The sequence below is a fragment of the Trichoderma citrinoviride genome, assembly GCF_003025115.1.
Source record: "Trichoderma citrinoviride strain TUCIM 6016 unplaced genomic scaffold BBK36scaffold_1, whole genome shotgun sequence".
NCBI classification, from domain to species: domain Eukaryota; kingdom Fungi; phylum Ascomycota; class Sordariomycetes; order Hypocreales; family Hypocreaceae; genus Trichoderma; species Trichoderma citrinoviride.
The window spans coordinates 1,087,687-1,099,144 of NW_020194709.1; the positions used below are offsets into that span (position 1 = coordinate 1,087,687).

The 11,458-nt window shown below is 55.8% G+C and overlaps 4 protein-coding genes across 4 annotated transcripts; 3 read left to right on the top strand and 1 right to left on the bottom strand.

Annotated features, from left to right (window-relative positions):
* On the top strand, positions 1-2,023 carry BBK36DRAFT_1174192 (hypothetical protein). The gene is made up of 4 exons (XM_024895910.1): positions 1-140; positions 221-337; positions 427-1,123; positions 1,298-2,023. Exons 1-4 carry the CDS (start codon positions 29-31, stop codon positions 2,016-2,018), a joined length of 1,647 nt encoding a protein of 548 aa, XP_024753735.1. The 5' UTR covers positions 1-28; the 3' UTR covers positions 2,019-2,023.
* A 942-nt stretch (positions 2,024-2,965) lies between these two features.
* BBK36DRAFT_1155223 (mitochondrial carrier) lies at positions 2,966-4,344 on the top strand (the record flags this gene model as incomplete). Its single annotated transcript, XM_024893812.1, has 3 exons — positions 2,966-3,171; positions 3,308-4,058; positions 4,132-4,344. The coding sequence occupies 3 exons, from the start codon at positions 2,966-2,968 to the stop codon at positions 4,342-4,344; spliced, it is 1,170 nt and encodes a 389-aa protein (XP_024753736.1).
* A 1,334-nt stretch (positions 4,345-5,678) lies between these two features.
* On the top strand, positions 5,679-7,737 carry BBK36DRAFT_1107697 (hypothetical protein; the record flags this gene model as incomplete). Its single annotated transcript, XM_024889283.1, has 4 exons — positions 5,679-5,763; positions 5,816-6,603; positions 6,670-6,990; positions 7,096-7,737. 4 exons carry the CDS (start codon positions 5,679-5,681, stop codon positions 7,735-7,737), a joined length of 1,836 nt encoding a protein of 611 aa, XP_024753737.1.
* Positions 7,738-9,424: 1,687 nt separating this feature from the next.
* Positions 9,425-11,458, bottom strand: BBK36DRAFT_1137088 (hypothetical protein; the record flags this gene model as incomplete). The annotated part of the gene is made up of 1 exon (XM_024893135.1): positions 9,425-11,458. One exon carries the CDS (start codon positions 11,456-11,458, stop codon positions 9,425-9,427), a length of 2,034 nt encoding a protein of 677 aa, XP_024753738.1.

Genomic DNA, 11,458 nt, shown 5'->3' on the forward strand with positions numbered 1-11,458 from the left:
CCGAGCCCCGAAGAAGCGATAACCCACCATGTCACACGCGCCGGGTCCCGAGCCCCACAAGCGGAAACGGAGTGTTGAGGATGACGGCGGCCAGCTTGCGCATTACCGCCAGCGCCAGCCCTCGCCTGGCCTCTCTTCATGTATGTTTGTTCTTTGAAGCGGCCATATTCTTCTCCTCCCCTCTATTCCTCGAAGTGGCCTCGATGCTAATATATCCCAGCGGCCCCCGGATCCATCATCAACTTTAGGCCAAGGAACAACTCCCAACTTTTGGCCTTCCTGCCGGGCGATGTAGACACCTTCAGCGACATCGTCTACCTCATTGATGAATACGAAGGTATGTTGCCCATCAGCGAGCCTTGTTTCTACGGATGCCCTGGGTGGGTTTTGTAAGGACTATACTGATATAGTGTACTCTGCATGTAGGCGTCATGGACCGCAGCGAAAGTCTTGCAGCCAATCTCGGGGCCAAGCTGACAGGTCCCCGGTTCCTACGCGGCCTTGAGAGGTTTTTCGAAGGTCCGATCAACATCAACTCGCCCAATCCCTACGCCCAGCAAGTCACGTGGTTGGACGTGGTCACATTTGCCAAGGCGAGCCCGGACGCGTTCTCTCTCGTCCCCTTGCCCAACGGTGCACGTTGCTGTCAATTCATGTACCAGGGGTTGCAGGTTGAGATCACCGAGGATGACTGGCGCCTGATATCTTCCGGAGCACTAGACAGATTCCCGCTGGAGCACACGTTTGAAGAGGACGAGGCGGCCGAGCTGGCGACGCTCGAGATACTCGAACAGAGGGCCTTGCTGCTGCATAGGAGGGCAGACGAGGTTGCGGCGAGGGCTCACGCCTTGCACCAGAGACTCGAGCTCCGCAGGCAGGACGTTGCTCGGCGGCAACAGCTGCATAATGGAAGTTCAAGCTCAAGCTCAAGCTCAAGCTCAAGCTCCAGCTCCAGCTCCAGCTCCAGCTTCCATGCTATCAACCACCCACCGCGCCCCGTCATGCCCAGACCCGGCAGCTCGCAGTTCGATATCCATGCAGACCTTCTCCAGCAGTTTACCATGGCCGCGATGCAAAACAGCCCGCCACCAGGGCCGCCTCCGGGTTATCAGCCACAGGCCACGTCGGTTGCTAGCCAGAGTCCGCTGGCACCGCCGAGCCTAGAAGCACCGCCAAGCTTGGAAGCACCGCCGTATCATCCACCCTCGGGCACATGCTGTGCGGCTTCGACGGCACCCTCGGCCGCGGGATCCCCATCGGCGCCGGTACCAGCCCCCCTCTCGACGTCAGCTGCTAGTTCGTCATCCACAGCGCCAGCCTTGACTCCGACGTCCAATTCGAGGTCCATTGCGACCATTGCCCTCAGCCAAGTGGTGCTTCCTGGCGACCCGGCCACGGAGGTGCATAGGCCCCTCGTGCTGCAGAAGACAGACACGCTCAACAAGGGCGATATCATATTCCCCCCCTGCGACCGATGCCGGCGCCTCCGCCTGCAGTGCGTCAAGCATCTGACGGCGTGTCGGGGCTGCACCAAGAAGCACGCGAGGTGCAACTGGAGGAACGTCACTGACGCCGAAGCCGCAACTCTGAAGCACGAGCTGGAAGAGATGCACCGCGAGGCACAGAGGGCGGCGGCTGCGGCGGCGGCGGCAGCAGCAGCAGCACGACAGCAGCACGATGCCGGCGGCGTCCCCCGGCCTTGTGAGGCGGGACCCAGCATGCCGGGAATATACGGCGCGGTGGACATGGGACCTGCGGCACATCGGCCCCTGCCCGACCCAGCGGCGGCGCCGCCACTGATGATGGCACCGCCGCTTGCTCCTCTCGCTCCCCTCGCGCCGGCCGCTGCTCCCGAGCCGCCTCGAAGGCTGCTGCCTACGGCCCGGCTGACCAGGATCGAGCCAGCGCCTACCGGGCCTCGGAACCCTCCGCGGACGGGGCAGCTCGCTTCCATCTTGTCGCCTCCTGACTACGAGCCACGGCCATTTGGGATGCTGCCGGATCTGGCCCCAAGGTGAGGCCGGTAGTGGATCAGGGCGGCAGTTCAGGGAGGGTTAGCATTGTGATGATTTGTGACGATTCGGTATGTTTGCCACGTCCATGAGCTGGGTGGGATACGGAAAAGGGTTAAAGGATGGATTCTGGGATTGCATGGAATACAATACGGTACTTGGGTGGGGATGGATGATGAAATATTTTCTCCGGATAACTGCTCGGGATTTTATTAAACAGTGGCGGATTTCGATAGCGAGCCAATAAGTTTTTACTGAAATTTATATTTGATTTTAATCCTCTCTCCCATTCAAATAAGTATTCTGTTGTTTGATCAACGTGCACGATTGTTCAATTTTTGATAACTTTCATCTAGGTACCTAAGGTAGCCTAGGTAGGTAGGACGTAGGTAGTGCCAAGAGCAATGTCGTGGTTAATGACGACTTTAAAGGAACGTGCCGTCGGGGTTGGCCACTTGGAGTAACTTCGGAAGCCGCTCTGGCTGCAAAAGCGCGCCACATCGGCTGAGCTAAAACAAAACAAATCGGTAAAACATGAGAGGATAAAGAAGGCCTAGCATCGGCAGAAAAAAAAAGTTAAAGAGGCAATAAACGCATCATTCTTCGTCTTGTCTCAAAACTTCTCTCTTCCCTCTCCCAACAAACTGCTCCCTTTTAGCCCACAATCACTGTTAAAACGCCCTTGATTATTAACTAGGGCTAATCATTTACAGCCTGCTCTATTATACCCATCCATCCTCTTAACTCTTTTCTTTCCTGTCACACCTTTGTAACCTACCTGCGCAGGCCGACGTACACGCCACTGCCATCTATCGACAGCAACCGACTGATACCTGTCTAAAGAAGGAAGAGGAAGGACTATACTTTGGGAAGCAAAGCAAAAAACAAAGGGGAACACGAAGCCGAAGGGAAAAAAGACAGCAAAAGAAATCTTGGAAGAAGAGAACCGGGCGATGGCGCAGCAGGGCCCTGCGGCGGTGGCTCCGTATCTGGCCCGGCGAGACGATGGACGGCCGTTCCAGCACTCTCACCCTTCGGCCGAACATGCGGCGCTGGTGCAGTCGAGGGAAACGGGCGACGTGCTTCCTGACGACAGTCCGAGGGGGCAGGTTAAGGCTTTGCCGTTTGCGAAGTCGTGGGTGCATTTCATGGCTGGCGGGTAGGTTATCCTTTTCCCTTGCGCAGAAGAGAAAAAAGAGAGCAGGAAGAGAAGCGCGAAGAAGAGAGTCAAAGGCAGATGGAGCATTGTAAAGCGAGAAAGAGAAAGATAGCTGACTGTGTTCGTTTCTCTCTAGAATTGGCGGCATGACCGCTGCGGCAGTCACGGCGCCGCTCGACGTTCTGAAGACGAGGCTGCAGTCCGACTTTTACCAGGCGCAGATCCGCGCATCCAGAGAAGCACAGGCGCAGGCACTGCGGAGGTTGAATCCGGTGCGCAGCGCCATGTACCACCTCACGGAGACGCTGCAGATTCTGGGCTCGGTCTACCGCACCGAGGGACCTCGTGCCTTGTTCAAGGGCCTGGGACCCAACCTGGTGGGTGTCATCCCCGCCAGGAGCATCAACTTTTACGTGTACGGGAACGGCAAGCGGCTCATGGCCGAGTACTGGAACGGGGGCGAGGAGGCGCCGTGGGTGCATCTCATGGCAGGTGTCACAGCCGGCGTGGCCACGAGCACGGCGACGAACCCGATCTGGATGGTCAAGACGAGACTGCAGCTGGATAAGAATGTCGCGGAGCGCAGCGGGGGCGCGGCAAAGCGGCTGTACCGCAACAGCTGGGACTGCGTCAAGCAGGTCGTGCGGGACGAAGGCGTCAGGGGCCTGTACAAGGGCATGAGCGCGAGCTATCTGGGCGTGGTCGAGTCGACGATGCAGTGGATGCTGTACGAGCAGCTCAAGGCCTACCTGGTCCGAAGAGAGACGGCGATCCAGGCCAGCGGAAGGGAAAAGACGTGGTGGGACAAGGTGGTGGATGTCACGGGCAACGGCGGCGCTGCCGGAGGCGCAAAGCTGGTTGCTGCCGTCATTGCCTATCCTCACGAGGTGAGTTGTGCATGAACTTGCCTGCTTTTTTTGTCTGTGTCCTCTGAGACGGCTATTGACCATCTCTTAACAGGTTGCGCGAACCCGTCTGCGACAGGCTCCCATGGGAGACGGCAAGCCCAAGTACACTGGCCTGATACAGTGCTTCAAGCTCGTCTGGAAGGAAGAGGGCCTCATGGGCCTTTACGGTGGTCTGACGCCTCACCTGATGCGCACCGTTCCCAGCGCGGCAATGATGTTTGCCATGTACGAAGTCATCCTGCGCTTCTTCCATACACCAGCCTAAATCTGCGATGGAACTAGCGGTAATGGCGCTTAAAAATGCATTACCAGCATGGTCAAAAGGGCCGATAACACCGAATCAAAACCAAAAATCGGGGGTCTATTCTTCCCCAGAGGATGAGAGGAGTTGAAGGAGAAAGGGGACATCTCACTCTTGCGCACTTGCACAAAGTGGAAGCAGCAGCTGAAAAGTCTCATTCGCATATATACTGTATAATATGCCTTTCTTTTCACACGGAAACAGGAGGTGATAGAGGTGGCATAAGCCGGGCACAGGGTAATGGCGTTTTTGGGAGGTTTTACCATATCCATTTTTACTTGACCGATGCACGAAAGAACGTCTAGGGCAAACCCACACACTCAGGAGGAAGATGAAGACAAGGAAGGGTTATCACAAGCTCCACGTGAGAGTGATATTGGAAGCGTTGGAAGGAGGCCGAGGGGGGATCAACTCTACTCTTTGCAACCCTCGTTGTATGAGGAACGCGTCATGGGGAGCCGGTGCTGGATAACATCAGTAAGGTAATTCAATTACCTTACTGTATGATTACCTTACTGTATGGCAGGTGACAAGTATCGCTTGGCAGATAGCAGCAAATGGACTCGTCAACAAGGTTACAATATCACGAGTTTAAACTTTCCATCCTTTTCCACTTTGAGTTTGACAATCTCAGTGACAGCAGGTCGGCTTCGATCATTGCCGCCTCCTTGTCTCCCAAGGGAACCGAGTGGCTCCTTGGAAACAACTTCCGCTGTTGCCGAATGAAGTATCAGAGTAGTCAGAACCTACTACAGGTAGCCAATGATACGAAACTGAGCTGCTTGCGTCGCCCGGATGCCTCGCCAACTTACTCAAGCCAGCCGAAGAGATGGCGAACGGCCATGTCCGCAACAGGTAAAAGGGGGGAAGCAACGCCCCAATGAGGCACCTACCTAGTATTGATAGGTACTAGGCAGGGAAGGAAGCGAGCAGGATGGTTTGCGCTGATCGACGCCTCGGCTACTGCTTGTTCCTGATGAGGCAGGAACGACTTTAAGCTTTTTTTTAACCTTCCGTGGAAGCTCCCGAGCAGCTTCTGTCAAGAATTTGTTACGCGAGGTCCGCCACAATTTCCTCTACAACAGAGTCATGAGCAGGGCAAGATAAAAAGGCAACCATTCGCCCTCCCTCTTGCCTCTGTCTCTCCCTCTCTCTTTCTACTGTCCTTTATTCTCTAGCCTTCACTTCACCTATCAATCACAAATCAACTATCAACAGCCTTGATACGCTCTCCTTGCAGTTGAACTGCCCTCATACTGACATTCCCTCGATAACTCTTTCTGTCTGTTCGAGCCATCATGAGCGGCGGTATACATCTCAAGCTCACGCCTCAGTGCGGCATCTGCACAGGCGGCTTGAAATGGGACGATACAGCTGTGGCTGGTACGTCCTTTCCTTGATAACATATCAAGAGCCTTTAGCTGATACTGTCCAGTCTATCGGACCACCATCATCACGATAACCACCACCACCACTCTCGCCCTCGACTCCACCAGCATGACCACCACTACTAGCCACAATGCTGTGTGGGACTGCTCGCCGCCCTTCAAGCTCTCCCATCGAGATCTGATGGCCTCTCTTGTCCTCTCCCGCATCACCCCCGAGACGAGCTTCTGCTATGAATATCGGGAGTGCTCTGCCTGCGCCACCTCGTCGGAAGCAGTCGCGCTGCACCAGGACTGCTACGAGATTCTGACGGCTAGGTGTCGCTTGAAGGACACTCAGCTCCTTCTGCGGCGGCTCTTGGAGGTGGCATCGTGGCGGAAGCCTTGGAGAGGAGCCCGGCCGCTGCTTCTCCCGCGCAATGTTGACAAGCCGCGGCTCGATGTGGTCGCCAAGCACCTCGGCCTGCCGCAGCTGTCCGCGCTGCCGGTCGAGCTGGCAGACATGATCCTCCAGCGTTCAGCGGATGCGTTGCTCTGGCGCGGCATAGCAGCGTGGCGGCTGGCCGAGTGTCTCGCCAGCATGAGGGATGATCCGAGGCAGCCGCAGATCATGTGGCTGCGGGAGATCCTCAGCTGGGAGCGAGGCGGCGAGCTCGTCACGAGCCAGTTGCAGGCCTTGCCTCCTGTCGTGAGGCTGACGCTGGATTCGGACGGCATCAGATGCGTCGAGCGCCTCTCTGGTCAGCCCGCGTACTTGCGAGGAGGTCATACGCATACGGCGTACATTGTTGCCTCCGTCAACGATGAAACCCTTCGCCACGTTCGAGCGGAGCTTGCGGTATGTGCTTTCCCCTTCTTGTCTCCAATTCAATCATTTCGTCTCGTCTCATCATTCTTTCTGCAGCATGGCCAAATGCGCCTCCAACTACCCGCGGATGGGCCGGTCCCCCATATATGGAACACTCCTACTCCTCCCCTACTGTCGTCGTGTCGTCTCTTCGGCTCTGCCTCGACTACCTGGTCACGACTATTTGCCGTCGAATCAGACAGCATGCGAGGCATAACCTTCTTCTACAGCCGGGGTCGTCTATGTGACATCCATATTCACTACCTGGAAGGCTCATCGGCCCAGTCCACGTATGACCAGATGTCCCGCGGGCTCCAGCAAGACACGTCATGGCTCTATCTACCCATCTCAAAGGGCGACCGCTTGACTATCCTTGGCGTACGCCCCATGGAAACTCTGCCGGCCTGTATCCTGGTGCAGTCGGATAAGGCTGGAGACGTCATCATAGGGCCTCACGGGAGTTATCCTACCGGACAGTGCCAGGGCAGCGGTGCCTCTCTCACCTTCATATATGGCGAGCCGAAACGGGGCGGCGCGACGCCCCGAGTTGAGCTGGTTGGCACATACTGCGGAGCCTCGACACCATACACAGAACGCTTGCCAGACAAGTTCCCCTTGGACAAGTTCCAGCCCAGCCCCATCTCCGACCTTGAGGAAGTATACTTCTCCTGGGCGCCGCTGGAGGACGTCGCGTCGACCGTCGTCTTCCGGGACCGGGGTACGGGATACTGCAAAGGCATCCTGTTCCACTACCTGAATGGAGGATCACGGGCCATTGGGCAGTGCCGGCTCCAGGTTGACCCGGCAGAGAGAGTCGACGGGCCGAGCTCTCTGTGCATCCAGATGGAGGGTCACCGAGCCCGCTGGAGCCGTACCCAGATGCTCTACAAAGCGCGGGTCGAGTTCCAGCAGGGCCCGGGCCAGGAGCACGAGCACGAGGGTAGATCTAAAGCCCTTGTCCTAGGTGAGGCTAGCAATGGCGAGAAATGGAGATGCTTTCCCATGAGAGGCTACGCAAAGTTTTGGTTTACCGCTGAGTCTTCATGGCTTAGCATTGTTACCGAAAATGAACAAGGAGAGGAAGAGCAAGTGAGCGGAGACACGGAGACGGCAGCCCAAATGTAAGGTAGAACTGACGGCGCTCAATTGACAAATAACTACCTCATACAGAGGACCTAAGAAAAAAAGAGAGAAGACGTAAACCTCCCACGCTGGACGACTCCTATACATGTAACTTCCCGTGATGGCCACGTGCTCCGTCGTAAACGCTGCCCGTAGAAAATGCATCTTTTTCCTCCCAGCACCCAAAAGCCCGATGACGTATCACAGAAAAAATGTGTTTCCATATTTTCCTACAACTACCCCTATCCTTCACCAACCCCTCCTCCAAAAAGTTGACAAAGAAGAAGAGGAATGAAAATGGAAAGGCAAAAGAAAAGAACAATTGTACGTAAAAAAGGGAGCACACGGAGGGGGGTAAAAAAAACACATTAAAAGTAAGTTCAACAGGGTTTGCTCCATTCTCCAGCCTTGATACTCCGTTGTCCATGCCAAGTCATCAAGAGAAGCAGCCATCCCATTCATACATACATCAAGGGAAGAAGAAAAAGAAAAGAAGAAAAGAAGAAGAAGAAGGGGGAAAATGGAGAAACCCGACACCGGCATCAAGAGGACGAAAAGGAAATAGGGAAACCGCCAATGAGACCAGTCGAGGTATCCATTGTCGAACAGTCTCACGAAGCAGTTCCCTTCGCCCTCGCACACCCCCCTGAGATCACCACCACAACAGCGTAAGCAATAACTCCGCTTGCAGAACGACGAAGAAGGGGAGAGATTGTGGTATTGGAGCATTTGCATGCTGTGGACGCTTCTATCAAGGAAGATGCGGCTGAGGCTGTAGAAGAAAAGAAGAGGAAGCAAAATCATACCTGACCAGTCATGCATGACCAGTCATCCTGATCATCCATTGAAGAGACAAAAAGATAAAGTTAGAGACAAGAGAAAAATGTGGCGAGAAAAGTACCCCAAAGGATACTATAACAATGTCGAGAAAGATACAAGGATAAAGTTGAAGCCATGCCAAGGGAAAATGTCCCGTAATTTCAACCAAAACGCACCGCGCTGATGAATAAAAATCAATGACGCCCCCCGTCTGTTATTCTTTTTTTCCCTCTCCTTTTCCTTTTCGTTTCAAGTGCGTAGAAGAAAGCAAAACAAGAGGCGCTGAGAAGCCTTTTTTTTCTTTTTTTGTCCTTTTCTCTTTTTGTCTTTTTTGTGGCCATTCTCCAAAAGCAAGTATATCGCCACGCGAAAGGAGTCGAATACTGTGGATTGCAGGCACTCGAACCAGGGTTGGTTTTCGCTTCTTCTCATCCAGGAGCGTGTCGGGGGGAATCAAGGAGAAATAGATCAAGAAATCAAAAGGTATCATAGACCAAACCATGAAGCCAACGCCGGTGCCCGCCCCTTCTCTTGCCCCATCTGTCTATGCGAAGATGAGAAAGAAGCCGTAGTCGATAGGTGGGGACGAGATGCGACAAAAAGAGCCCAAATGGTATATGCCGATAGAGAAGGGAATCACGTAAGGAAAAGTACCACCCCAAAGGAAGAGAAAGCCGTTGCGCCCTGTTCTGTCCGTAACCCTGATGCTAGGTGAACTTTATCGTTGTGTTCCCAAAGATGCCCCGATACCTTGGAAGAAGCCCGAAAATCAAAAGCAGAGATGAGGAAGAAGTAGTGGTGGGAGAGAAGAAAACAACGACGGAAGAAAGACAAAGGAAGTAAGGGGGAGACGTAAAGAGCATCTCTCATTCTAGATAACAGGCGTGTGAGGCTTTGTCATGCTCATGCCGTTCATGTTGTTCAGATTGTTCATGCCGTTCAGGCCATTCATGCCGTTCAAGCCGTTCATGCCGTTCATGCCGTTCATGCCGTTCATGCCGTTCATGCCGCCCATGCTGCTCATGCCGTTTCTATAGTACGGTGCTCTCTGGGAATAGCTAGAGCCGGCTTCAGACACACCGCCACTGACAGTGCCATTCCTGTGGCCATTGACACTGCCATTCCTGTTGCCGTGCGCATTGCCATTCATAACAGGCCCCATGGCACTGCTGGCGCGACTGCCGGCGCTGAAGGTGGATTGAGATCGGGAGCCGAGGCCGGGGGGGCGAGGCAGGCCGGGAGGAGGGCCGCTGGCCGCCGCGAAGCCATTGGCGGTGGGCGTGCGTATGCCGCCGCTGGGATACAGATTCCCATGGGGAGCCTGCGACGAGGCCGAGCGAACACCAAGCGGGTTCTTGGAGAAGCTCAAGCGGATGCCGCCCTTGACGCTGTTGTGCAGCGAGAATCCATACAGCGTAGTAAGCGCCTTGGTGGCGTGGGCAATGTCTTCATACTCGACAAAGCACATGGGCCCGTTGTGCTTGATTCTGAAGCACATCCTCTTGTAGCCCCTAGTCAAGGAAAAGAGGACTTTGAGCTCATCTTCGCACGCGTCCATGGGCAGGTTGCCGACGTAGAGAGTATTGCAGGGAGGGTTCTGATCCGCAGGGTTTGCCGGGGGATAATTGGCCGCTCCGTACTGCGCTTGCTGGTGCCTCCCTGTGTGTCTGGAGGATCGCTTGTCGGGCTGATGATGCTGTTGCTGATGGAGCTGATCTTGCTGTCGCGCGACGTGCTGTTGGAGTCGCAGATAGATGTCGTTGACGCCAATGACGGAAGGCAGACCTGCGACATACGCCGGCATCGTTCCCGGCTTCATAGCGATGTTCGGCTCGAGAGACAGGCTTGCCATAGCCTGGCTGACGGAGTCGGGAGGGGTGATGGTAGCGTCTCTCCGTTGGACCGGAGTGCCCCTGTTGCCGTAGGCGACGGAGTCCCTAAGGAGCTCCCGGTCATCCTCGTCGCCGAGTTCAGCATTGATGAGGTGCTTTCCAAGCCGGCCAGGCATCTCGTTGGGAAGATAGTTGCCATTCGGGGACTGCCGGTTGAATATCTCCTTGTAGCGGCTACCGGCCTGAGTGTTTGGGGCGGCGAGGTCCTGGTGATGAGGAGCAGAAGCCGGGCCAGGGGCAGAGGCAGGGCCAGGGTAGAAAAGGCCGGCGTTGGCGGTCGGTGACACAACCCCGTTACTGTGAGGCGGCTGCGGATCATGGTTGACGTACGAGAAGTCGGCATAGCCATTATGCGCGCCGTTTGGCACAGCGGATGACGCGCGCGTCGGCGACCCGTAGTCTGGCGAGCCGTAGGCTGGTGTACCGTAGGCTGGAGAGGGCAGAATGCTGACACTCATGGTGCCATGGCCGTTCGGATTCGGGCGGCCGTCCAACTTGTTACGGGCTTCGGACGCACCATTCATGCTTCGAAAGAGCAGCAGGGCTGAGCAGGTGGGCTCAGCCTCAGAGTAGTCAGGACCGAGGAGTTCAACGCTGAGCAGCTCCTGAGAAAAGACGAGCATTATGCGAATTTCGGCCGCCGAGGTTGTGGGGGAAAGGCGCTGGATCATGACGCGCACAGGCGCCGGCTGGGCGGGCTCTGCTTGCTCCCTGAAGGACAACATGGGCGCGGCGTGCTGATGAGCAGGGTGCTGGCGAGGCGGATAGAATCCTCCTTGCGATGGCTGCATGGGAGCATCTCCGAAGGCGGGCTGCGGTTCATCAACAGGAGCAGGAGCATAGTATCTGGCCTGCGGGTTGGGTTCGGCCATGCTGACGGAATGCAGGCCACCCAAGGGCGCCGTCGCCCAAATGTTGCCGCCGGACTGTCCCCAGGCGGTCGACATTGGTGGCGATGGGAGCATCGACGGCGTCACACGGTTCGCGCCCTGGTCGCCCATCGTAATGGGCAT

What these genes read in the sequence shown, in the direction of transcription:
- BBK36DRAFT_1174192 (XM_024895910.1), top strand. Translation starts at nt 29, where the DNA reads ATGTCACACGCGCCGGGTCCCGAGCCCCACAAGCGGAAACGGAGTGTT. An exon ending in CTCGCCTGGCCTCTCTTCAT is followed by an intron (nt 141 to 220) that starts GTATGTTTGTTC and finishes AATATATCCCAG; the next exon opens with CGGCCCCCGGATCCATCATC. An exon ending in GGTTATCAGCCACAGGCCAC is followed by an intron (nt 1,124 to 1,297) that starts GTCGGTTGCTAG and finishes GTCAGCTGCTAG; the next exon opens with TTCGTCATCCACAGCGCCAG.